The 26725-nt window shown below is 40.0% G+C and overlaps 2 protein-coding genes across 3 annotated transcripts in view; one reads left to right on the top strand and one right to left on the bottom strand.

Annotated features, from left to right (window-relative positions):
• Positions 1-15837, bottom strand: part of Ofd1 (OFD1, centriole and centriolar satellite protein) — a 45787-nt gene extending 29950 nt beyond the window's left edge. The window contains exons 1-6 of one of the 2 annotated variants that reach the window (XM_023719530.1): positions 15615-15837; positions 15174-15272; positions 10423-10623; positions 7998-8066; positions 7761-7791; positions 1635-1742 (exon numbers count right to left, since the gene is read on the bottom strand). In XM_023719530.1, the coding sequence (XP_023575298.1) occupies positions 1635-1742; positions 7761-7791; positions 7998-8066; positions 10423-10623; positions 15174-15266 (502 nt within the window). In that variant the 5' untranslated portion in view covers positions 15267-15272; positions 15615-15837. The remainder of the gene's footprint in view (positions 1-1634; positions 1743-7760; positions 7792-7997; positions 8067-10422; positions 10624-15173; positions 15273-15614) is intronic. The other variant, XM_023719529.1, reaches the window with a different exon arrangement.
• Positions 15838-15914: 77 nt separating this feature from the next.
• Trappc2 (trafficking protein particle complex 2) overlaps positions 15915-26725 on the top strand; it is a 42391-nt gene continuing 31580 nt past the window's right edge. Inside the window, exons 1-2 of the mRNA XM_004635049.2 lie at positions 15915-16012; positions 25853-25964. Coding sequence (XP_004635106.1) covers positions 25872-25964 — 93 coding nt within the window. The 5' untranslated portion in view covers positions 15915-16012; positions 25853-25871. The remainder of the gene's footprint in view (positions 16013-25852; positions 25965-26725) is intronic.

Here is a 26725-nt window from a genome sequence, read left to right as displayed (position 1 = left end):
GAGCCATCTCACCAGCCCCAAGATCAGGTATCTTAAGCAATGACTTTTATCAGGTAAAGCAACTACAGTACAACTGGCACTAAGGAAAGCCTGTTGACACTCAAGGCAGCACTCTTTCCAGAAAGCCTGTCACTCTCAAGCCAAAGATGGGACAGAATCAGCCACAGACCAAACTGAAAACCTGACTGGAGCATATAATCCCAAACATGTATGGCACCAATAGCAAGAAAAGTATGTACAGGGTAAAACAGACTGGCAGGAGCAGACTAACACAGCAACAGGTTTCGCCTGTAGGTCTCACTTTAGACATAGGTTTCCAGCTACTTTTCTATGTTTTCCAAATGCTCCATACCTGTGCAGTCCAACACAGGACTTTCTATACAGAAACGAAATGAAATATCTCGTTAATATTTTTATACTGAGTACATGTTGAAATATTTTGGGTATGTTGAGTTAAGTAAAACATTATTAAAAACTACTTCACCTGTTTCTTTTCACCTTTTTGGTGTAGTTCCTAAAAATTTAAATTACTTATACAGGCAACATTATTGGGCAGCACCAATTTACAATAAACATGCAAGAAAAGAAAATGTATATATATTTGAGACAAAGTCTCACTAAGGAGTCCAGGTTGGCCTTGAACTCACTATGTGGCTCACAGTGATCTTACCGCCTCAGCCCCTCGAGTAATGGGATTAGAAGCATGTGCCACCATGCCCAGCAACATGGAATATATTTCTATTGGAATTCAACCTGTACTCAAAAGTTCTAATCATCCTTTACAGTTTCTACAAATGATGAATTTCTTCTTACAAGTTACAGGCACTATTATTATTGACAAATAAGGACAGGAGACCAGCTGCTTAGGCACATTAGTTTAAACTGTTCTTTTCCATCTCTGCTAAGCACAAAACACATGGCATTGTAGATATCTTGCATAGCTTGAAAAAAACCAAAACAATTCTACCTCGTGTGCCAGAAAACTCAAGTTCCAATACTGATTCTGAGTAGACTGGGTATTTTCAAGATGTTTTCCTCCATTTCCTCAACTATAAAGTGAAGTGATGGGCTAAGGACTTCTCCAGCTCTCTGCAGAACAAATAAGTCTATGACATGTTACCTTAATGGCTGTAAAATAAAGTTTGCCCAGACCAAGGAAGAATGTTTCAGAGAACTAGGAAGAAGGTGGCTTTGGGATCCCTGCATGATTTGGCCAGTATAGCCCTGGCAAGAATGGGAACAACACTGGAGAACAATTCCTCGTTCCACAATTCCTGCTTCCAAGCTCCTGGAACATGATTCCAGCAGAAATGAATGTCCTTATCGCGTATAGGTGGCTTCTCTCCAGTCTGAGTAACAATCATGATAAATGAGGCAATTTCGTCCATTCAAAAAGAAAACCAGGGGCAGGTGAGATGGCTCAGTGGTCTAGAGCACCTACTTAGAACAAGCGTGGCAAGGCACAAGGACCGTGGTTGATCCCCAAGCACCACATGCCAGCCAGCCCTGCCCCCTGGTGGGCTGAGCTGGCCACACACACACACACACACACACACATATAAATAAATAAAATTTAAAAAAAAAGAGAAAACCAATAGAACTAAAATGAAGCAAAAAGGTTGAGGTACAATTACCAAGAGAGTCCTTGCTAGGAAACATTGAACTTGTCTGAGTTTCCACATCGCATCCCTCTTTAGCTTGATGATGTTCTGCCAATTCTTTTAAGAAATTCATAAGGAAGCCTGAAATATACAATGTATATAGTTTTGTTTCAGAACTTTTATTCAAACCTTCTTTGCTTAATATTTATACAATCTTGCTTTTATGACATTATCATTTATAACATTATTTAAAAATGATTCCTGGGGAAGGATATTTCCAAGCAAGACACAAATCCAAGAAGGAATATGGAGAGTTGTCAATCTAACCAAACCAAATAAATAAATAAATAAATAAAAATCTTCTATGTTGCATGAAATAAAATTGAAAGACAAATGACAAAGGAAAAAATACTTGTAAAAATAGGGAGAACAGGTACTAATTGTCGTAATAGCAGGGAGCACTTAGAAAAACAGGAAATGACAAGGACAAACAGTTTACAGGAAAAATAATTAAATGTCAAGTAAACATGAAATCATTTTTTAAATGCTGGATAAACGTGAACAAAATAATAAATAAATGGAAATTAATACTAAATACAGAAACTGTAATTTCCCTATATCACTGCTAACAATAAAACTTTGATAATACTAAGTTTGGGCGCGGGAGAGCGATACAGGTATAGCCAGGACGTAGAAGGGTCATCTATGAGTGCTGATATATGTTCAAAATGCATATGTCCTTTATCCCAGTCACACTATTTCTACAAATTTACACAACTGCACTTACTTTTTTTTTTTTTTTTTCGGAACCGGGGATTGAACTCAGGCCCTTGCGTTTCCCAGGGAAGCGCTTACTCCACTGAGCCATCTCCCCGGCCCCTAACTGCACTTACTTTTATAAGGGCACAAACGGTATACACTCTAGTGATCACCTCTAATAGCAAAAAGCAAATAAAACAACTAAGTTAAAAACATTCTTTAAAAATAGTCTTTGGCAAATGAGAAGGGGACCAAAAACTGGAGGGAGGGGATAAGTGGAAAGGACATAAAAAGTGTTAGCACGTGTTAAGTACCTGCAGCAGGTCCCCACAATGACTATAATCACTGTGTACTACAAACGTGTACTAATAAAAATTTTAAAATTTTAAAGTTAAAACAAACGTGTCTACCACCAATGAAAGAGAGTTGAAAAGACTTGTTTCTGCATCAGTCAAGTTATAGGGCTTTTTTCTTTTCTGCTCAAGATTTCAACTCTCTTTCCCATAATTTTGCCTTCCCTTCCACAGGCAGAATCACACAGCCACCTCATGCCTGCCCCCGGGAGAATATCGGTCCCCTGTGTCACACTGCATGTGAGCTGTGCAATGACGGGTCAGAAGCATTTGATGGAAAACCCAGGCTGCCCCAGTAGAATATTCCCAATCACTTCTCCTCAGAAATTCCAGGTCAGTTGTTTCTTTGGAGGTAACTTTTTTCTTTCCATAGTATGTATAAGATTAACTTTTTAAAAAAATTTTCTGACACACAAGTTTAAGAATATACCTATGTTCACTGATTTTTCCCCCTAAACACAAGCCAGCTAAACCTTAACCTAACCTAAATACTAACCTAGACCCAAACCCTTCTAATCCCAAAATATCTTTATCTCAGGAAAGTTTTCCTCCATTAAAAAAATACTGACTGAACATCAAAGCCATGCTCCTCCACCTAAGTATTCCTAACACTGTCCTGGTCCTCAGATCCAGGGTCACACTTTCCCCAGTCCCCAAGGGCTTCCTCTATTCCCTCCTAGCACAAACCCATACACACCTCTGTGAGGGATTCACCTACCTGCATTCCATACACTGATTCAATCACTTCTATCACCATGGACTCAGAGTTGCTTATTTCATATTTGGGTTTATAATGTGTACTTTTATTTAGATAAGCCAATTATTTTATTTTGTTGCACCAGCTTGTTCCTGTTTTGGCCTCTGGGAGCTCTTTGTGGAATTTTTTAAAAGCACTTCCTTACACTCTGGCATTACAAAATGCTACAAGCTCATCTTATTTATTCTCTGTCTGATTCTAAAATCAGCCATTTCTCCAAGGAGCCCTAGTTCCTTTTCTTGCAGAATGGTAAAAGAAACCCAAACTTTCGCAAACAGAACTGATGCACTCACTGCTACTGAAGTACCTGCTTTCAGGGGTCTGTCAGGTGACAGATCTTGTAAATAAACACTAACACAGTCCTAATGTGTGTGTACATACATGTAAAACCTGGGTTCATGAACACTTCTGCTTACAAACAATTCAGTTCACAAACAAAAGTGTTCGGCCGGCTTTCATTTGCAAACTCTGCATGGGGTGACAAACCAAACCATAGCCACCTTCCTTGTACAAACACAAATGCAGTCATCGTCCCCCAAACCATAAAACAAATTAAGTTCATAAATCAAAGTACCACTACACCTATAGATACTTCTATATATAGCAGTTATATGTTACACTAAACTTGAATTCATACTTATCTCTCCAACTGGTCTTGCACCACATGCATCATTCTAGCCTCCTTCCTTGCTTATCTGTAAATTCCCATTCAAAAGGCAAGAAGCCTAGCTCTTGCTATCTACTACCATTGACTGAAGTCCCAAGTCCAGCACGACTATAGAAAGGCTTTGGGACTGGCAACTAGTCTTAGTTAGCTTGGCACCCCGCCCCGGCCCCTCGACCTGGGGACATTATGGCTGATTGTTTTGTCACAGTCTGCATTCCATCCTGGGATCACCAGGCCTCCTAGATTTGCTTTCAGGTTCACTTATGCGGTAAAGTTCCCTGGATTTTGTGTCCTGTAGCCACCACTGCAGTACCATACAGTGTACTTTCACAATCCTAAAATTCCCATCCTTCTCCTATTCAACCTCCTTACCCCTTTGCTCCGAATTACTGCATTCACTTATATTTTTACATGACTTAATAGGGCACTCCTGAGAGACAAGTAATGTTATCTTGTGTGGATGGGCCACAGCTTGTTTACCCATTCACCTACTAAAGGTTATCTTGGTTGCTTCCGGTTTATGGCAATTCCAAATACAGCTGCCCTATATTGTCAAGTGCAGGGGTCTGTGTGCATGTGAGTTTTTCAGGCAGTCATGTAAACACCAACGAGCATAATTGCTGGGCATACTGTACAACTAACTACATTTAGCTTTTTAAGAAACTACCAAACTCTCCCAAGTGATTCTCAACTTTCATCCGCATTGAATGAAAGCTCGTTTTGCTCTATGCCCTTACCAGCATTTTTTGTTGCTGTTCTGAATGTGAATCATTCTAACAGGCATGTAGTTGCAACGCCTTGTCATAATTTTCATTTCCCTAACGACTGATGATCTTGAGCATCTGTCCATATACTTATTAGCTATCTGTATAGCTCTCTTTTTTCCGGCTGTATGCAGATGGATGTAACCACTGCTAATTACTATTCTTTCTACTTTCACATGTTTGAAATTTTCCATAAGCAAGTATAAAAAAGATATATCATCCACCCTTTTCAATTTTATTTTGAGACAGAGCCAGGATCTAACTAAGTTGACCATTCTGGCCTTCAACTTGTGATCCTATGACCTCAGCCTCCCAAGTAACTGCGGTTAAAGGCATATACCAATGAATCTGGCTACCATCTTTCTTTTTTAGTAAAATAATCTATTCAGATCCTTTGGTTGTTCTAAAATTAGGTTATTCATCTTTTAATGTTGAGTTTTAAAATTTCCTTGCTATTTTGGATGCAGTTCTTTTACCAGATAATTTTGTAAAATTTTCTGTTTGTAACTTGAGCTTTCAGTCCTAAGCTTAACAGTGTCCTTCATGAAACAGATGTCTCTAACTTTGATAAAGTTCCACTGCTCTATATTTTTCTTTTTATATTATGCTTTCTGGTGGTATATAGCACCTTGTAAAGCCCAAGGTCATACAGATTTTCACCTATGCTTTAGTCTACAAGTTTTAGAGTTTTATAGTTCACATGTAGGTCCATGGCTTATTTTGAGTTATTTTATCTGTTAGGTGCAAAGTCTGTAATCTAGTTTCATTTCTGTGCATATGAATCTCCAAATATCCCTGCATCATTTGTTGAAGAGATTATCCTATCATGGAATTCCTTTGCACCTTTCTAAAAGTTATGCTGACTATATTCATGTGGATTATTTCTGGGCTCTTTTGCCAATTACAAGGAAAGATTTCTAACTTCCAGAAAGCAAAGGGCCAATGTCAACACTTTCTACCCATAATTTTCCAGGCGTCATTATTTGAATGGAAGAATTAGAGGTGGAAAGAATGTATGAGTAGACTCTAAGGGGAAAGTCTATGGTCATTCAAATGTCAGCACCTCCGGAGTGGAGATTATAAAATAAGACCAAGGGTCTGATTCACGGGACAGACAGTGAGAGGCAAAATACTTTCTTACCTGTTATTTCTTTTGTTAAGACAGGTTTTACCTATATATTCCATGCTGGCCTTGAGTTTCACGATTCTCCTGCCTCAGCCTCCTAAGTGCTTGAGTTATATACATGTACCACCATGCCTGGCTCTTAATTATTTTTAATGGTCTCAGTCTATTAATTAGAAGCTATCCATTTTTAATATCATTTTAATAGTAGCTGTTTTATGGCTAGTAAACAGTTCCATCCAAATTTTGGCACTAGGATGATTCTCATATTAGATACCCATAGTTTTCTGACTTCTAGAAATTTTACTCAGATGCTGGGTGATGGTGGTAAGGTTGTTCATCAGATATCTTTCTGAACTAGAAGCATTTAAGGAGACTGTAAAGGCAAAATACCTTTTAAGGATAATAAAAGTGCATGTAATAAGTAGATTATTTCTCAACACCCCTTCAAGCCCCAAATTTCCTGCTCAAATAACAAAGCAACAGACATTATCTATATACCTTCAGGCTGTACTGTCCAGTGTGGTTAAATTTAAATTAAACTAAGGTAAAAATTCAGCTATTTAGTCCCACTAACCACATTTCAAGACTGAAAACCCATGAGTTTAGTGAACACCACGTGACAGCAGTCATACACACATCTTTATCCTAACAGAGTTAACTAGATGTCGTTGCCTTAGCATCCAGAATATAGGGTGCTTACCACACTTCAGCAGGAATGCTTTTGCAGGCAACCTAGAATGTCTTGTGATCCAATCAAAAATTTACCCCAGGAGACCTGGAAGTTAAACAAGGGACTACTGGCTGATTAAAAATTGGTACTCAAACGGCACATGGTGGTACATGCCTGTAATCCCAGGATTTAGAAGGCTGAGGCAGGAAGATTGCCATGAGTTCAAGGTCAGCTTGAACTACATAGCAAGATCCTGTCTCACAAAAAACAGAAACAAAAAGAAGGTGGTACGCAAAGGTTTGCTGAATGAGTTCTGAAGGAAACAGTATCCTAGTAAGGATGGCAGCGGTGTTGGCAACAGACCAAAAATCCAAAAGCAAACCAACACAGAAGGACCATGACACAATGTCATACATTATTTTAAAACACCAAAAGATTCACTATGCATCAAAGGCAATTTGCCAGGTTAAGTTCAAGCTACCAAGGCCACCATCAAATCTACTATATGGTCAGGCAACCTCAATAGCTATGGATTCTATGAAAGATTACTATGATCAAGGCTAAGTTTAAGGTAATTTATTATGTATGTACTAACACTTCAAAAATTTTTTAAAACCTTATTGCTGAAAGATATTCTTTAAACAAATATATTCTACTCTCTACAAATCGTATTTGAGGGGGACACCAAGGATACAAAGATATTTGGCCAAATGTTATTAGTTTTTGTGTGTGTGTGTGGACATACCCCAATGTGTATTTTTACAAAGAATATTTTCAAAAAAAAAAGAATATTTTCAATCTGTTCATAGCACTCTTGCTATCTAAGAGTTAGTAAAAAGAAGGGAAGGGAGAAACAAGCCTATGTTTGTCAGAACCTACAAAATATTATTTTAAAGGTGAGGTACAGTCAGCAAGGAAAACCAAATGATTTAGTTCAAATTAAATTTCTTCAAATTAAATTAAATTTCTTATCCCTCTCTTTAAAAGTTAATAGCTTCATACTTTCACAGAAAAAAGGTATGTATAAAATTTTGCTAGTTTCCACTAAGGTGAAGGTTCCTACCTTTCTGGTTTTCTTTCTCAAATCCTGAAATCTGTTAAAAGAAAATATTTTATATTTACTCAAGTATTCAGTTATAATGAGCAAATCAAAGCAGGTTATAAAAACTAAATCCAGGGGGCTGGGGAGATGGATCAGTAAAATAAGTGCTTCCCTAGCAAGCACAAGGGCCTGAGTTCAATCCCTGGTTCTGCCAAAAAATAAATAAAAATAAATAAATAAATAAAAACTAAATCTTACCAGTGCCTTGTAGAGACTGGACGTGGGACTGATTTTAATGAGTTGTAATAGATCTTGCATAGTAAATACCTTAAGAGGAAAAAAGAATTAGGTAGATTTTTTACATCAATATTTTAAATGATCAACTGCTGTGACAGCCCCGCCCCCAGGCATACGCTGAGACAGTGATTGAGACTGGGCATGGTGGCGCGTGTCTATAATCCCAGCACTTGGGAGGCTGTAAACAGGAGAATCACTACGAGTCTGATCTAGTAGTCAGACCCTAAACGGCCAGTAGACCCTTCTCTAAAATACAGAAAAAAAAATTTAAATGATTAAGATATGTTTCAGAATATGGTATTATGACTCATATGTCAGATTAAATGAAGATTACAACTATGTTGTTAATGCAAAACTGGAACTCTTTCTTACATTGTTAAATAAGTTACAATAAATGTTGAGGGTAAAAGGACAAAAATTTCTCAATAATGTAATTAACTCTAAAATACTTAACATCAAAGATGATATGCCTAACACTGATAGAAATAGGTAATGCCTTTCAGATGACACTCAAATATAGTATCTAATGAACTAATGAATAGAGAGAATTCCAGGTCTTCATGTTGTTAATTACTACTTAAAAATGTAAAGAAACTAAATTTTCACTGTACTTTCAACAATGATTACAAGGTACCCAAAACATCTTTAAACAGTGTGAATAGCTATTCTTAATATGAATTTCTATTACAGTATGTACCATTTATAACACGGAGATGCAGTAATTTATTTTCAAATAGCTTTCCAAGGAAGAAAGTATTCTGCAAAGTATTTTATATGAGTAGAAGCCATTAAATGCACAAACTGATTACTGCCATAATAATTACATAATTAATCATTGCTCACATTAAGCAAAATTATAAAACATCATAAGAAAGTTAGAGAACGACAGACTAAAATTGAATTCTTAATTTTGATGAATTGTGTTTAATTCTTAATAAAGAAACATATTTAAATTTCATGATTTTCTTCAAATACTAATGTCATTTCCTTTAAGCACTAGAATATGAAACTTTTGGATAATTACAGATCAAATAGAGTAAAAAGTCAGGGATGACACCAAGTGTGAACACTGATGTAAACTAAATGTCACGTGCTAAATATGTCAAGGTAAGTTCATCAGCCATAGCAGATATACCATCCAGAGTTGAACTGGTAACGGTAAGAAGGTCAGTGTATGTGTGCGGTTGCAGGTGTATGTGACCTCTAGGTATTTTCCACTCAATTGTGCTGTGAACCTAAAACTGTTCTGAAAAAAGTTATATTTAAAAAAGAAAACCACCAGGGCATTTGCTATATCTACTTTTAAAATAATAAAGTATGACTAACATATTGATGAAAATACAGTTAAAATAATCAGAAAAGGGACAAAACACAAAAGACGTTCTTAATATTTGAGAATTTTACAGTTTCCTTTAGGTATGCAATTTTCAAGGGCTGGCCAAATAGCTCAGCAGATTAAAGCACCTGCAGGCAAGCGCAGGGGCCAGGGGTTCAAACCGTACTGGCCCCATCCCTGGGGCGTGCTGAGATGGCAATTAAGACTGGGCATGGTGGCACATGCCTGTAATCCCTGCCCTTGAGAGGTTGTAAACAGGCGGATCACTACGAGCCCAATCTAATAGTGAGACCCTGAACACCCTGTAGATGGTTCTCTAAAATACAAAAAATTACGTATGTGATTATCACTTCTCTTATGCAATTACAAAGCAGAGAAATCTGAAGACACTGTGATATTCTAAAAAGAACACACTTCAGTGATCTAGAGTCGCAAATTATGCCACTTACAAATTATGTGGGCTGGGAAAACAGCTCAGCAGCACAGGACCTGCCTGACGAGTGCAAGGTCCTGAGTTCAATTCCCATAACCCCACCCTCACCCCCGGCCAAAAAGAAGTTATATGACCTTGGGCAAATCACCTATCCAGGGGCTGGTTGGTCATCTGCGATACTCGATACCTACACTGTACATAGCATGGTGACAAGTTCACAGGTGACATTCAACAGAAATGGTACTTATATGCTAATGAGACTACATGGAATATAAGATCAGCTCCAGTTCTAAAAGACTGAAATATCAAAAAATTAATAACAATCACATTCAGTATTCATTTGTGATGTAACAACATACAAGATACCACCTTGTGTATTACCGGCAGACACACTGTGAATTCACAGATGAACAAGAAATGAAACTAGTAAAAAAAAAAAAAAAAAGAAATGAAACTAGTTAGTTAAGAAACACTTAGCAGGCTGGGGATATAGTTTCTTGGGTCCAATCTATAGTTCCAAACACACAAAAAAGGGAACATTTAGCTATTATATAGCACCTTACAATTATCAAAGGAAGAAACTATTAGGAGAAAATTCAAAAACAGAAAGACTTTACCTTCTCTTTTGCCAAACCACTTTCTGGGAAGAACACAGAAAGGGAATATTCATAGCCACATCTTTGTAAGTGATCTGCCACTATAGAGTTTGAGGCACCGATTAAGAGGGTGCTCCCTTCCACTGCAATGGACCGAGGCTGAAGCTCTCCACTCAGTACAGGGTGCATCAACTCATGGATTAGCTGCTTTCTGAGTTGTGTCTGTGCAAAACAAAACAAAATAAAATACAAGAGAGGGGAGGAAAGAAAAGAGGGAAAATTTTGCAGGAATGCTTCACTAAAGATACAAAGATTTGTTTCCATTGGAATCATTTTTATTTCCAGAATGGTCCTAGACCCATGGCCACAAAGTAGGAGCTAAGTCCTGAGAAATTTGTCTGAACTGGCGAGAAAAGCAACCAAGTGGGTTCAGGCAAAATCCTTCTCCACCAGCTCCCAGGTGAACTCAGCCAGACCAACTAGATTAACTTCACGTCCCTAAGAGCACAGATGCCTGTGATCAAGTAAAGGAGGCCATCCAGTAATTTCACACTTCCGTGGGTTGCCAGAGGCCGTGAAAATACTGTTGGGTCAAACCAGCTTATTGGGCACACTGATCAAAGTAAAACTGGGTTCTCAAAACAGAGAAATTATTAACCCTGAAGAAGGCCCTGGGTTCAATCCTCAATACAAAAACAAAAGAATGTACTTTCATACGGAGTATTAACATTTCAAGCCATTGTTTTGGGGGTCTTTTCTTTTTGTATTTTTTAGTAAGGTCTACAGAGTCTCACTACGTAAATTGGACTCATAGCGATCTGCCTATGTTCAGCCTCCCAAAGAGCTGGGATTACAGGCACATGCCACCACACCCAGTTTCAATCCCCATCTCAGTGAGCCCCAGGGGCAGGGTTGGCACAAGTGGAAAGGGCTGTTGTTAAGTATAATAAACTTCACAATTCATAAATCAAGAAATTTAGGTTTGGAGTAGGTAATTTTCTCAAGATGATAGCACTGGGGCCAGAGACATAGGTCAGTAGAATAAGCGCTTGTCTGGCTAGCACAAGGGCCTGAGTTCAATCCCTGGTTCCACCAAAAAAAAAAAAAGAAAAGAAAAGATAATAGCAGTGGCATTATTAGCCATTTGGATGTTAAGAAAATCCCTACATAGCTGAAGATTTAGCTCAGCAGCACACCACCTGCCTGGCAAGTCCAAGGTCATGAGTTTTGATTCCTAGTACCAGAAACAAAGAAAAGAAAATCCCCTTAGTTAAACAGACTACAGAACATTTGTTTTAATCTATTTTGCATATAACTTGGAAATATACAATTGTACAGAGCTCAAGAGCAAATTGCTGGTCTGGGGAGATAGGTCGGTGGTCTAAGTGACCGCCTGGCCAGTGCAAGGACCCAAGTTCTATCCCTGGTTCTGCATGCTGTGCAGGGCCCAGAAGCCCAGGCATGCCATGCTGGCCACCAAAACCAGGCATGGTGTTGCACGCCTGTAATCCCAGTGCTGGGGAGGCAGACACAGGATCACTGAGTCTGAGCTATGTAGTGAGACCCTGTACCAAATACATAAATAAAAGATTTTTAAAAATTTAAAAAAGAGCAAATTGCCAAGATTTGTGGGAAAGAATACCTCATAATTCATATTAACAGAATATAAGCAAGCAACAAATGGAGTTCTTATTTTACCTTTCTTATGTCCTTTAACTACAAAAAGAATGACATATAATTACAAAGATAAAGCAGGACTTTTTATACATGTAAAAACCTATATTTATTATTTTAATATTTTTTCTTTTTTTGGTACTGAGAATTGAACTCAGGACTTTGTGCTTGTCAGGCAGGCACTGTGTCTCTGATCTATATCCCTGGCCCTAAAATACTGTATTTAAAAAGACCTTTATACTGAACAAAATATGCATGTTCATTCTAACCTAAAAAATTTCACTACCTAAAATAATAAAGCAAAGAAAAAGTAACTATAACATCCTTCATCAGTAAAATTTACAAGGAGTTTAATTATAGTACATCTGTAACATATTGGTATATTCAGACAGACCTTAGTTAATAAAAGGATTTATGGTGTCTTTTTGCAAACAAGTAATGAAACAGAATAAAATAGAAAAAAATGAATGATATAAACTAGTGAAATGAAAAATAGGAAAAAATGAAATGACACAGGAGAATTATATCATGTAGTACTTCCTAAAAGGAGGCAAAAAAGTGGCTTGAGGTAAATATGGTGACACACACCTATAATCCTTGCACTGAGGAAGCTGAAGCAGGAGGATCACTGTGTAGTTCAAAACCAGTTTGAACTACACAGTGAGACCCTGTCTCAAAAGAACCCAGAGGAGGGGGAGGCGGAGGTAGAGAAGGGGAAGGAGGAGAAACAGTAACCATGAGAAGTGGGAGAAAAGAAACTTCTGAGTCCTCAGAAATTGATTAATTAGACCAGAATAAGGAAACAGAATATTTAACCAGCTTCATTTAATGACATCTAAATTGTTTATTTCTTTAGACAGAAATTCTTTTCAGATACCTAGACAAAACATAAATTTGAGGGCTGGCCTCATAGCTCAGCAGAGTAAAGCACCTGCTTAGGCAGAGCACAGTAGCTGGGGTTCAATCCCCCACATGCCATGCTGGCCCCACTCCTGGGGCACGCTGTGACTGGGAGTGGTGACATGCACCTGTAATCCCAGCACTTGGGAGGCTGAATACAGAAAGATCACTATGAGTCTGATCTGTGTAGTGAGACCCTGTATACCCTGTAGAACTTGTCTTAAAGACAGAAAATAAAAACATAAATTTGGCTAATTTTAAAAATTATAATTCACCTATACTAATCTTCAAAAAGTAAAAAGTAGCTCAGGTGAGAGAAAAGTAAAGATTCTGCTTCCATCGATTAAGACGGAATAGCAGAAAGTGCATATCCACCTGCAAAACAAACAGGAGGCCACACTATGTAGCTACAGAATGAACAAGGCTAGCATTATCCTGATACCAAAGCCAAAAGACAGCTCAAAGAGGATAATGACTGGCCAGTACCAATGGTGAGTGCAGATTTGAAGTAAAGCACTGTCAGACCTAACCTAGACTAGGACACATCAAGGAATGTAAGGATTGTTAATATTAGAAAGTACATTAATGAAGTACAATTAATTCCAGGGAAATTATTATTAACTATATTAATAATTATTAACGCTAGATTAATACACTGGAGTTAATTACAGATGGGTTAAGGAATTAAATGTAAAAAATGGCCTAAAATTTCAAAAGTATAGCTGGGCTTGGTGAAGCACACCTATAATCCCAGCACTCAGGAAGCTGAGGCAGGAGGATTTCTGCAAGTTTGAGACCAGCCTGGGAAATAATGGTGAGCTCAAGGCCAACCCAAATAACAGTGAGACCCTGTTTCAAAAAACTTAGAAAAGAGCTGGGAATGGTGGCACATGCCTGTGATCCCAGCACTCAGGACACTGAAGACTACTGCTAGTTCAAGACCAACCTGGGCTACAAAGTGAGCTCAAGGCCAGTCTGAACTACATAGCAAGACTTAAAAAGACACACACACACAGAAAAACAGAACAAGATGTACACATTAATAACCTTAAAAAGTGCTTATGTTAATCTATGCTAAGCAAAAAATAAAAGTGCAACTGAAAGCTATGCGTAGACTTGGACAGAAACTAAATAGTCAACAACAGGAAACTGCAACATAAATTACACATACATCCAAAGATGAGCTTGCTGCTACTGAAAATGAAGATTTTAAGAAATTTAAGGCAACAAGGAAATGTCATCATGCAGTTTAAAACAATATAGACACTCTGCCAGCTGTGGCTGAATTAGACATCATTTTCTGTCTTCTACTTTTCTGTATTTTCCAGATGAATCTGTTTTTATCAGATTACAAAATATGGGGCAGGAGGATGGGACTAATCAGGGTCACTTTTTCTAATTTCCTACTTAATACTTTTGAAACGCATATTGTAAAGAAACTGAGCTAATCCCACCCCATTAAAATATAAAGTGTACTAATACATATCTGCTGTTCATATTAAATGCTATGTCCCAATATAATTTTAAGGAAAAATGTAATTCCTCAAACTGTTCTACTGCCTAGTGTGGTAGCGTACACCTGTGAAGTTGGAGGCCCCTTTGGGCTTCATGGTGGGTCCAAGGCCAGCCTGGACTACAGAAAGAGGCCCTGTCCTTATTCTTTTTCTTTTCATTTATTTATTTTTTATTTTAGGGAAGGGTCTACAGAGTGTTCAGGGTCTCACTACTAGATCAGACTGTGATCCACCTGTTTACAGCCTCCCAAGAGCTGGGATTACAGGTGTGAGCCACCACGCCCAGTCTGAGGCCCTGTCTTTAAAAAACAAGGTGTCAAACTGCTGTACAGTAAGCAGTGCACTTAATATTTTCTATATGGAGTCAATGGCCTTCATCAAATGTATTACAAAACCACCTGTTAATTCAGGACTCATATACCAGATTTATAGAACGAGTCTAATCTTACTAAAATATATTCATTACATATTACCACTAATGTCAATTCCATAAATCTATTATTTGGATAGGCTATTTTAAACTGACTCAAATGCAACATTTTCCATATAAACATATAAATCACCAGTACAATCCATACATCACTGTACTTTAAAAACCCAAGCTCTGGATGAATTTAAATACAGATTATTTGCTAAAGGTAGCACTTGTAAGAGCCATGACACAGTTATGCCTAAATCTGGTACCTTTAACGTGTCCAGTACACCCCGATCCTTAAACGTCTGGTATAGCTTTTTGCGTAGTTCATCTTGACTCAACACATCATACTTGGGGGGCATTATGGACTGGAAGAGAAAATGATTGTGAGTTACTTGGAGGCTAGAGGGGAAGTGAATTTCTGAAAATCGGCCAGTGACGGCTGTGGAGCCCTAAAATGCCCGTGGGTCAAGGACGCTGACAAGAGTGCGCTGACAAGAGACCTCTCCCGTCGGTCCCGCGAAGTGGCAAGTGTAGCTACCTGAGCCATCAGCGGGTATCTGCTTCCTCCCGAGCCTGCCCCCTGTGACCCGATTCGAGGCCCAGCCCAGGCTGCCGACCCTGGACCAGAGGGAATCCCTGCCTTCTGAAGCCCGTATCCCGGGGGACCCGAAGAACAGGGGAGAAAGCGCCAGCCTAGCATTTCGAACTAGAACTCTGGCAAAAATGCTCACTCCCTCTCTCCGTGGTTTTCAAGGGTGTGCGAGGCCGTGATCTAAGCGAGACTCTCAAAGGCAGCAGTTAGAGGGCGGAGAACTGGAGAGAGAAGCCCAGCAGCGAGAGAGGACCGCCAGTTTTCACCGCTCAAAGTCCATTCCGGGCCACCTGACATCTCATAAGCCTACGTGGCCACCTTTGTCTACACTGCCACGGCGCATGCGCCCAACTACGCAGCCCAAACCGTAAATTCCACACAAGTCTCGCGATAGCTCATTCTCGGAGGTTATCTCGCGAGCGCTGCTCCTGGAGTTCCCGGCTGAAGCTGCGGAGCGCGGGTCGCAGAGTTAAGCATTGACTGGGCGTCTCCTTTGTCTGTGTGTCACGACAGGTAGGGAGCAAGGAGGCAGGGGCGGGCGCTCGGAGTCCCTGGGGGACGGCCCAGGTTTCGCGTGACGCGGACGTTTTCCTTTTACCTCAATCCCGGCAGCCCTACCTGGCCGCGCCACACCTCGTTTCCACCAGCAGAGGTCCGTCTTTGGGAGGCTTGTTTTTCACTGTATTCAGCTAACCCAGCGTTTCTTTACCGTGACACTGTTGACATTTGTAACCAGAAAACTCTTTGTTGCAGGAAGTAGTCTAGTCCTGTGCGTTGTAATGTGTTAACAGCATGCAGGCGCGCTGCTGTGAAAACAAGCTGCCTCCAGACCGTGTCATATGTCTTCAGGGAAGCGGAACAAACTATAATACTCACTTTTGTGTGCTGTGAGAAAGATAAAGTTGAGCCCCTTCCTCAGGATACTTAAATCTAATTGGAAAGCAAAGGAACCAAATCTCTCAGAAGCAATAATGAAACCATTACAGCTTAAAAATAGAACAAAAGCACTGTAGGGAGTGTAAAGTGTTTGGGGAAAGGATAGGCAGTTGAAGGTGGAAGTAGTCAATGTGACAAACAGTGGTATTCATCAGTGCCTTGATTAGTGAGATTTAGATAGTGGACAAAAAGGACAACATCGGAGAAGAGAAAGTGAGCCAGGGAATAAAAATCTCAGGACACTTTTAGAGGCAGTGCAAATTGTGGTTTGACTCCAAAGTTGTGTGTTGGGGATATAAGGTAACTCATGTCCTACCAATGAGGACAGAATTGGGTCGCTGTCAGTTTTGTGCACAAGCACTAAAGGACAGTACAAGTTTTGATCTCTGGCTGTGAAAAGTTTAGTGTTTCAGAGGCAGCGAGAATAACACACTTCATAGAAGGTGGACAGCCTGTCAGGTTTTTTCTTAGTCCAGGTTTGCAGTGCCTAATGACTACACTCATTGCGAAAGTTGGTTTCTGTACATAACACATCTTAATTGTGTTTTCGTCCCCCTCTCTTATATCCTCCCTCTATCCTTGGGTACCTGTACCCTTTGCAAAAAGTCTATCTCCCTGGTTCTTATTATTTATCATTTTTATTTGCTCTTTAATTTATTAATATTTTGGATTTCTCATATAAGGGAAGTCATTCCATATTTAAGCCTGTGTGTCTGATTTATTTCACTTAACATTATGACTTAAAGTGCATCCGTTTCCTACAGATGACTCAAATTTATCCTTTATGCCACAGTAGTCATTCATTGTGTATTAATACCACATTTTCTTTATCCATTCATTTGTTGATGGGCATGCAAACTGCTTCCAAGATTGATCTATTATGTGTTGTACTGCTATAAGTATGGATATGCATTTATCACTGTAATATGATGTATTTAACACTTTTGGGAAGATACCTAGAATGGCAATAGGTGGGTCAAATGGAATTTCTATTTTTAGTTGGTTTTTTTGAGGAAAAACCATACTAATTTCCATAGTGATTGTACTAGATTACATTTCCACCAGTAATGTAGACATGTCTGTAGGTTGTGTTGGAAATAATTGTGGAAGAAGGACTTTGTTGGACTTTAAAGGATGGGTAAGGTTTGGCCAGTCAATCTGGAAGGGTGCTCCAAATATAAAAAGAGAAATAAGGAAAGTAACTCTGAAGTATAACACAGATATAATCAAAGTGAATTTGGAAGAAAATAAGTAGATCTGTCACCTCTAGCAAAAGCCAACAATAAGGTTGAAGGAACAACATGAGAATCTGTTTTGAGTTTTTACCAGAATAGTAGGATGATGAAAATAGTGTTCTAGAAAGACAATATAAATCAGGGCATGGTGGTGTAATCCCTGCACTCTGGGAAGCTGAGGCAGGAGGATCTGAAGTTCAAGCCCAGCCTGAGCTACTTAAGAGACTTAGGGAGATCCTGTTAAAAGGGGAGAACATGGAGTGTAGCTCAGTGCAATAAAATGTTGTAAATACTGTTTAAAAGCCCGCTATTTTTTTTAAAAGCATCCATGCGTGAAGACACTATCACACCACCCCTACCTTTGGTCCCAAAGTTGAATAGAATTAGATTAACAGGTCCACAAAAAGCCAGCATAAACTTGGCAGTGGGAAGAGCTGCTTATAATAGAAATAGGAAAATTTCCCATTAGAGACTTATCAATAATGTTCATGCTGCTCCTTCTCATTTAAATAGCCATATCTTATGCCACACCACTTCAGTCTGGCAGCCTCAAGCCTGTGGAACAACTGAAAGAAAGCACTGCTGCCTAGAGCACAGGGCACTTTTCTAGAAGTTCCATTTTAGAGGCTGCTATAGAGTTTGCTTTTAAAAAGTAAATGGCTTTGGAATTGCAGTTCATGAGTTTTGTCTTGTATTTGCCTGCAACTTAAAATTGCTGAGAGTTGGAAAGAACTTCTGAGCCTTTGAGTTCATCCTCCCATTCTGGTGCTAGTGGTCCTCCTCCTGTCCCTTACTTATTTTTATCTTCCAGCTAAATTCAGATAAGCAGCCCTGAAGTTGGCTTATGGAGAAGAGTAGAGTAAATCTGTCTAGTGCAGAGTTAGCAGAACTAAGAAATATAGTGGTGCCCCTCATGTAAGCCATGCACTCCCCCAAACCCAAGCAGACATGAATAATTGATCAGTTATTTCCTGCTGACTGCAGTTTTTTTCTAAGCACCAGTTCCTGGCAGTCACTACAAAGTGATTAGAATTGGTAAAGGAAAAGAAACCTTTTGTTATGCCCAGTCAAATCCTTTTTCTATTAAACAGCATATTTAAAAATAGTATTGTGGGCTGGCCAAATAGCTCAGCAGATTAAAGCCCCTGAAAGCAGGCAGAGGAGCGGGAGTTCGATCTCCGGGTCTGCTGTGTCGGCCGTACCCCCAGGGTGCACTGAGCCTGCAATTGACACTGGGTGCTATTTGTTTCTCAATAAAATTAATAAAATGAAAGAACGCAAATGCCCATCAATTGGGGAGTGGGTAAAAAAGATGTGTTTTTGTACAATGCAGTACTACTGAGCCATAAAGAAAGATAAATTGGAAATTTTCATAGGTAAATGAATGCCATTGGAGACTGTACTCATAAGTGAAATAAACCTGACACTAATGGGTTAAAGAGAAGGAGAGAGACAGACAGACAGACAGCCTGGGTGTGGTCGCACGCACCTGTAATCCCTGCTCTTGGGAGGCTGTAAACAGGCCGATCACTCCGATCTAGTAGTGAAACCCTGAACACCCTGTAGACCCTTCCCTAAAAAAAAAAAAATTGTATTGTGCTGTATCTCCTCACTGAAACTAATGTTAGTGGTGGACAGAATCCTAAACTGTACAATGTTCTGTCCACCACTAATTTATTTTAGATGAAACTTTGGATCCCAGATAACTGTAATCCTAAAACCAAGGCTTCGAAAAAGCCGAGTTGCTCTTTTAAGACTGAAGGTCCTTTGTGACGGGCACACTCCCAGCCCACCACCACTCCGTAGAGAAGAACTCCACGAGGATTTCCACTCTTTCCAAATCTCCACGATCAAGTAAGTGAAAGATAGAGGCACTACATGACATTGGTGAAGAAAAAGCATTTTCTTCAGAATTATAACTATGTAAACATTGTATAATGATGTGGAATAAACTGCACATTTTAGTACATTTTCTAAAAAACACTGTTGTTAAGCTAATGTTTAGCTTAAACATCCTTAGTTTCTTTACTTCCAATTTTGTTTCTAGAGCTTTCCCTGGACTAGATCTCACCCTTTGCCAATAACATTTTTTAAAGAGTTATTGATCCTTTTAAAATGTTGTTCCCAGAACTGGGAACTTCCTCAAAGGTGATATTACTAAAGAGGAGGTCAGCACTTTCCCAGCCTTGCTTGGACATCTCTTTGTCTTAATGCAGCCTAGAATTACTGTAGCTCTTTTTTTTTTTTTAACTGGGGATCAAACTCAAGACCTTTCACTTGCCAGGCAGGCATTTATGACACTGAGCTATCTGCCTGGCCCCTACTTTTCTCTTTTGACCACAACATCAAACTGCCTCTTAATGAGCTTGCAGTAAATTAAAACTTCGAGCTTCTTGCAGCTGAATTGTTCTCAGTTTAGGTTTCCTTCTTCCTGTCAATTTGTTTTGAAACTCAATAGCAGGCTCTATTTCTCATCTTAAATTATATCGTGTTAATTTCATCTAACTCCTAGCCATAGAGATCTTTCTGAATCCTAACCTAGGCCTTCTAATAAATTAACTACCCTTAGCATTATCTTTGAATGTGATGAAGTATCTTCATCCAAGTTGTAGACTCAAGTACTGACCTGGATTGGTTAAAGTCAACCTCCAAGCCTCCCTAGAGACCCTGGGCATAGAACATTCCATTTCTTTAGGTATTAATGCACAAATCAGCTGTGAGTGATCCCTTCTCCAGCAAATAAGCATGCCTACTGGGCCCCTAGCATTATTGTAGCTCTGGGAATGTCACATTGCACAAAACGAATAGTGGGTGTGCTCTTATAGAGGGTGCCAGCAAACCTGGTGTATTAAGTCAAGCAAAACTGTGTATTATCACCCAGGCTATTACAGGTCTGCGATTTGTTCTTCGGTAAATATGAAATTATCTCCAAAAATGATTTATTTTCTATCTATCATATTTTCCTTCCTAAACAAAAGATCTAAGTTTGGCATGGCTTGTTCTCAGTATGAGAATGACTAATAACTTACTGTTTTCTGCAGAGATTCCTATTACATTAGTTAATGTATAATAAAAGTTCCTGCTGTGTCTGACCAAAAAACCAGGCATTTAATATATATTTCTGTTGCTTCAGTTTCTTTATACCCAGTTACAGATGAGAACCTTTTTTACTGTTTCTGAAAATAGGAATACTACTTAACCTTTCTCTGAGGGGATGGTGCTTTTCTCCCTGTGTTGTCTCAAATGTCAGTCAGCAGTGGAAATGCAATCACATTTGTCAATCTAAAGCCCTAAACACTGGAATCTCCAAAATGCCCAATTTTTTTGATTTTTTTTTCACGGAACCAGGGATTGAACTCAGACAGATATTTTATGTTAGCAAAACTGACAAATGTGATGTTTGCATCCTGCCTAATCCGATTTTTTTCTATGCTTGCTATTTGAAAGCCGTTCTTTTTAACAAGGACAATTCAGTGTGTACCAAGTGGTTAAAGCAGTTAGTTAACCTTTCTCCTGTCTGCTTTTTCCTTATCTTAATCTAAAAAGTGTTTTGTTTTTCTTACGATATTTTATACACTTTGGTTCTTTGTGGGCTTTCGTCCCTCTGGTCTTACCTCAGAGGTTTCTGGTCCCATTTTTATGTTTGTTACTAGTCAGTTTCTGCATTGTTTGTCTGCCCACTATCACGTCATATCAGCAAGTTGTTTGCTAAAGTAGTCTCCCTCCCCCAAAAAGCTCAAGCTGCCGTAACCATAAGAGACAGGTGCTGCTTCCACGCCAGGTGAGAGCCCTGGCTCCTCATCAGCTACCTACTCCAGCCACTTGTCATGGCGGATTTCTTCATAGGGACCTTAACAGACTTCAGCAACTTCCCAAGAAGGTGCTGAAGATCATCTGAACACAGAGGTCCTTCTTAGTCACTGGAGAGCACTTTGGCCTCAGCACTGGCATTCTCAGCAAGTTCTTTTAGTGTGGAGCCTCCTAAAACCCCACCATACCTCTCATTCCAGCATTGCAGCAGCATCTGAGAGGCATCACTGTCTAGGCTACAGCTCCCGTCTGCAGTTCCACTCTGCAAGCATTGCATGCTGCTAGTCTTCTCCACACTGACATCCTCACAATGCAGTGGTTATGCCCACATTCATGCACCTTGGCCTCCCCCTGATGTCTTTGCCTTGTGCTCTGAAAACCCTGCCTCTGGCAAAGAAACTGCCTTTCGTTCCTAGTTGCTACATAGAATGTGTCTTCTACTCACGCTCTGACACTGCTTTGAATGTTTCCTTCCTTCCTTCTCAAGCTGCAGGTTTTTCAGCTTTGTCATGTATGCAAGATTCTTTCTGCTGCCTTGGTAAATTGCCACAACTTTAATGGCTTAACTCAGCACAAATACCTTAGTGTTCTGTGGATAGAAATCTGACATGGATCTCACTGGGCCAAGATGAAGGTGTCAGCAGGATTGTGCTGCTTTTGAAAGCTCTGGGAAGCTTATTCTGGGAAGAATATTGCTTTGTGCTTTCCTGCTTCAAGAAGCCATCTACGGGGTCTGGTGAGATGGCTCAGTGGTCTAAAGCACCTACTTAGAACAAGCTTTGCAAAGCACAGGGACCATGGTTCAATCCCCCACCACCACATGCCAGCCACCCTGCCCCCTGGTGGGCTGAGCTGGCCACACACACACACACACACACACACACACACAAATAAAATTAAAAAGAAGCCATCTACATTTCTTGGGTATAAAACCTTTGATTTCAGAGCAATTGGTGATATATCACTGTGACCATTTTTCCATACGCACTTTTCCCTCTAACTTTGTTTTTTTGCCTCCCTCTTGCACTTTAAGGGTGCTTCTGGTTCAACTGAACCCAACTGGATGATCTAGTATGATATCCCATATGCTTTTCTTGAGACAGGGTCTCACTATGCTCCAAGCTCACTTTGAACTTCCCATGTAGCTCAGGCTAGGATCAAATTCAGAGTCTTTGTTTCTTAGCCCACCAGAGTGCTGAGATTATTAGAGGCACATGCGATCACATTACAGCTTAATCTCCCTAATTTAAGATCATCTTTATGCCATCATCTGTAACCTTACTTTTGCTCTGGCAGGAACTCTAACATGCTCACAGATTCCAGAGATTAAGACGTGACATCTCAAGAGGATATACTATTCAACATGGTCATCTAAACTAGGCATTTGGAGACTATCTCAGCTCTCTTTCTCAACTCCCTGATTTAACCTATTGCTGAGTGCTGTGGGGCTACCTCCTCAACATTCTTAGGCTGGCCTTCCACAGCGTGCTTCAGCATCCTCTGTTCAGAACAGACACATTTATGTACACCTGTGCAAACATTGGTACTTTAAACAGCAAATCCTTTATTTCTATCACTTCACTTATATATTGGAATTCTAAGTAATATCTTGATTCATAAGAAATTAAGAACATTTATCTAGAGTTGTGCTGTCTCATGTTGTGCTCTCTATCCAAATACAGGGGTTTAAAGTATGTATTTATGATTAAAATGTGTTTAAACTAAAATGAACTAAAATTACTGATTCCCTTTGCATTGACACTAGTGACATTTTAAATGTTTCCAGCCTCCTGCTCTGGATATTGTAGTCATGGACCATTTCTTTTGTGAGAGAAAGCTCACTATGTTGGACAGAAGAGATATCTCATAAGCCTGCATGTAGCTACTAAGTGACCGCAACTATTATCTTCCTGAGACAGTGGGGTACTTTGGTCCCAGGTTTTAAGTTCTTTCACCTCACCTGTCAGATTTCCCTTGGCAGAATGGAATGGAGAGTTATAGGCCTTCTAGCTTCTTGAGCTGATTACAAAATCAAATTATTGGTAGCTCAAGTCAAGGACAGAATGTATATAAAGAAGTCTCTGTCTCTTGTGCCCAGCTGAGTAGTTTGTAACAGAACCTTTCTGCATCTTTCAGATCCCTTTCTGTTCCTCTTCATGCTATATGAAGCGCTGTGCTTCTCTTCCCTTTGGGAATTCCAGAAAAGAACAAGTGTGTGTGTGTGGGGGGGTAATATAAATTGTTTCCTGAGATATATTTCCTTCTGCTGTTTGGGGTTTTTATTTTTCCTCTTCTGCTGCAGCTTAAATATGCTAAAGAGAACAATCCCTTCCATTGGCCAACTGTAGCTCTAAAGTCTATCGAGTTAGAATTCCTGATATCATTGGTGACTTGGTTGACACATTAAGTTCTCTTTCCTCTAACCCTCACTTTCTCTGGAGAATGATTGCAGCGTCTCCTAGTGTAGCATTCTTGCTTATCTTTATTTTATTTTTTTTCTACTTTAGGAAGGGTCTACAGGATATTCAGGGTCTCACTACTAGATCAGATTTAATCTGCCTGTTTATAGCCTCCCAAGAACTGGGATTACAGGCTCGCAACAGCAGGCCCAGTCTCAATTGCCATCTCAGCACACCACGGGGCAGGGCCGGCATGGCAGGCCTGGGAATAGAACCCCTGTCCCCAGTACCTGCTTGCAGGCACTTTAATCCACTGAGCTATGTGGCCAGCCCTTGCTTGTCTTCGTTGTCCTGTTTTACTTAGCTTTCCCCTGAAGAAGAGTCACACTTTTTCTGTATAGGCCCAGATAGTAAATGTTCTTGGTTCTGTGGGCCAGATGGCCCTGTTGCGGCTGCTCAGTTCCTCCATTGAAGAGCAAAAGCAGCCTTTGGCTAGTAAGGAGGATGTATGGGGCGAGATTTCATCTGCAGTCTGCGGTGTACTGACTTTGCTCCAAATGAACCTGATTTCCACATGCCAAGAGTCTCCTGCCTACCACTTCTTCCAGTCCTACCCTTCTAGTTTGAGCTAAAGGTGCCAAATGTGGCCTGATTTCCTTTTACAAAATGTTTCACTCAAAGAAACAGATGTCTGCTGCTTGTGCTGTACGTTTGGAGTGACTCTTTGGTTCTCCCCCACCGGCTGTGCAGGAGGCTGACAGGACACTCCCACTTAACCAGATGCCCACTCCACATTCGCACGGTACGAGGGGCCACATCCTGGCATGCAGAAGCTCCTCCGTGGTATTCCATATGGCACTTACTGAACACTGACGGTGAGCTAGGCACCATGCGTTAGCTTTTCATGCTTTCCAGGCATTCGATTGTGTAATTCTCATGGTTGCATCATCGCAGTAGCTACAGTGTTATCTCCTGTGCAGCTGACGATACAGGCCCTGGGAGATTAAGGTGGCCTCACTGCTAGTAAGAGGCAGAGCTATCCTTGAACCTAACTTTGTCGGGCTCTAAAGCCCTTAGGCTAAAATACACACATTTGTAAATCCGGCCATCCCGCCCACCCCCCAGCCACCATCTATTCTTCTGTTTCTCTGCCTATCCATCCACCCATTCGTCTACCAGTTCAGGTTTTGGATGATCTATAGTGAAAGGCGTGGAATCACTAACTTTCTTTCTCTTAATTGTTTATAGTATTTTGCTTTGATCAACCTCATTGCCCTCTTTTCAACTAAGACCCTGTAGGACCTCAAAATGTCTTCCTATTTATATTACTTCAAATTTTTGTTTCTAGAACCTAAACCTCCTTACATTCAGGTACATAAAGAGGATATCACAGGCTCTTGCATGTGTAGGTACTTAAATTCTGTCACACATCAAGAAGAAAGGCAGGACTATAGGACACAATCTGCAGATAAATATACAGTGTCTCCTCTGTAAACTATATGTGGTACAGTTGTTTTTAGCTTTCTCTGAAGGACGCCTCAGAAGAACTTGAGACAAGCTATTTGCTTTGCCTTTTCTACTTTCAATGGCACTTAACTAACCAATATTCTCTATTCATCTTTGTAAGTGTTCATGTGAATGATAACCATTGCAGTCCAAATGAAGCCTGCTATTCCATGAGACGCACGGGGACTCTTGAGATGAATGTCCTGAATTTTCAGGTCATGAAAATGTTGCATTTTTTTATTTTATAGTAGAGGGTTTCCAGTGCTCTCTGAAAATACAGTACTTTGGATTCTATAGGATAAATCTTAGATACATAACTAGAATAGTCCAAAAGTTGTCCATGTATTATAAGTATACATGAAAACATTCCAAGTATAAGCTAAGGAAAAAAGATTCTGGAGTTTTGTAAATCATGTTTGGATTTCAGTATTGAGTACTGAAAATGTGTATTGTTTTTCATTTATTAGGAGCCATATAATAAAGATAATGTCTGGCAACTTCTACTTTGTAATCGTTGGCCACCATGATAATCCAGTTTTTGAAATGGAATTTTTGCCAGCTGGGAAAGCAGAATCTAAAGTACGTATAGAATCTTAAATCATGTACGAATTTCTACACTGGTGAGTGATGTGGTTTGATTTTAGACCTGGAAGATCTGGACAGAAGAGGCGAGCAGCTGAAGTCCACCACCATTAAATGACACTCTCTGGACACGCTCAGAGTGCTGGAAGCTAAGCAGAAGTGCCTATGCGTTGTTCGTGCAGCCTTTCATTCAGCACACACTTAGAGCAGCAGGATGCCCCAGTGTCTTTCCCATGATAGTCACTTCAGAGTGACCCACTAGGAAATGTTCTTCCTTACATGCTGGGAAACATCATCTATCTATAGTGGGTCTGAAAGAATAGTAAAGTCATAAACGTCCATTCTGTTTTTGTGAATCCACACATTTCATGCCTATAGATATAGTAGGTCACTTTACATCTGAGAGGATTAAAAGAGACTCATATTGTCCTGATGCCGCTAGGTCTTCAGCCCTCTGTTTCCAGTGACTTGTGTAGCACTGCCTGGCTGGGCGGTGCCTGCATGGCTTCCTCCCCAGTGACACCCTGGCTATGTTCAGGAAACGCGGAATGTGGCCCCAGAGGTGAGGCCCCCAACTCTCTGATTGCAAGAGTGGTTCCAGAGAAATGAGGTTGGTTCAGGGACATTACCTGCCATTCAGAGTAAACAGTCATAGGATGAGTCCCTTGCATCTGTTTGTTCTAGTCCACATGCCTAATAAATTGCTGACAGGTGTGCTCTGCTTCTCCCAGGCTCCACAAATACGCTTTAATGTCCTT

The sequence above is a fragment of the Octodon degus genome, unplaced genomic scaffold, assembly GCF_000260255.1.
Source record: "Octodon degus isolate 3935 unplaced genomic scaffold, OctDeg1.0 scaffold00069, whole genome shotgun sequence".
NCBI lineage: Eukaryota > Metazoa > Chordata > Mammalia > Rodentia > Octodontidae > Octodon > Octodon degus.
The sequence above is the reverse complement of the archived record's forward strand: the minus strand, read 5'-3'. Positions and strand labels throughout refer to the sequence as shown.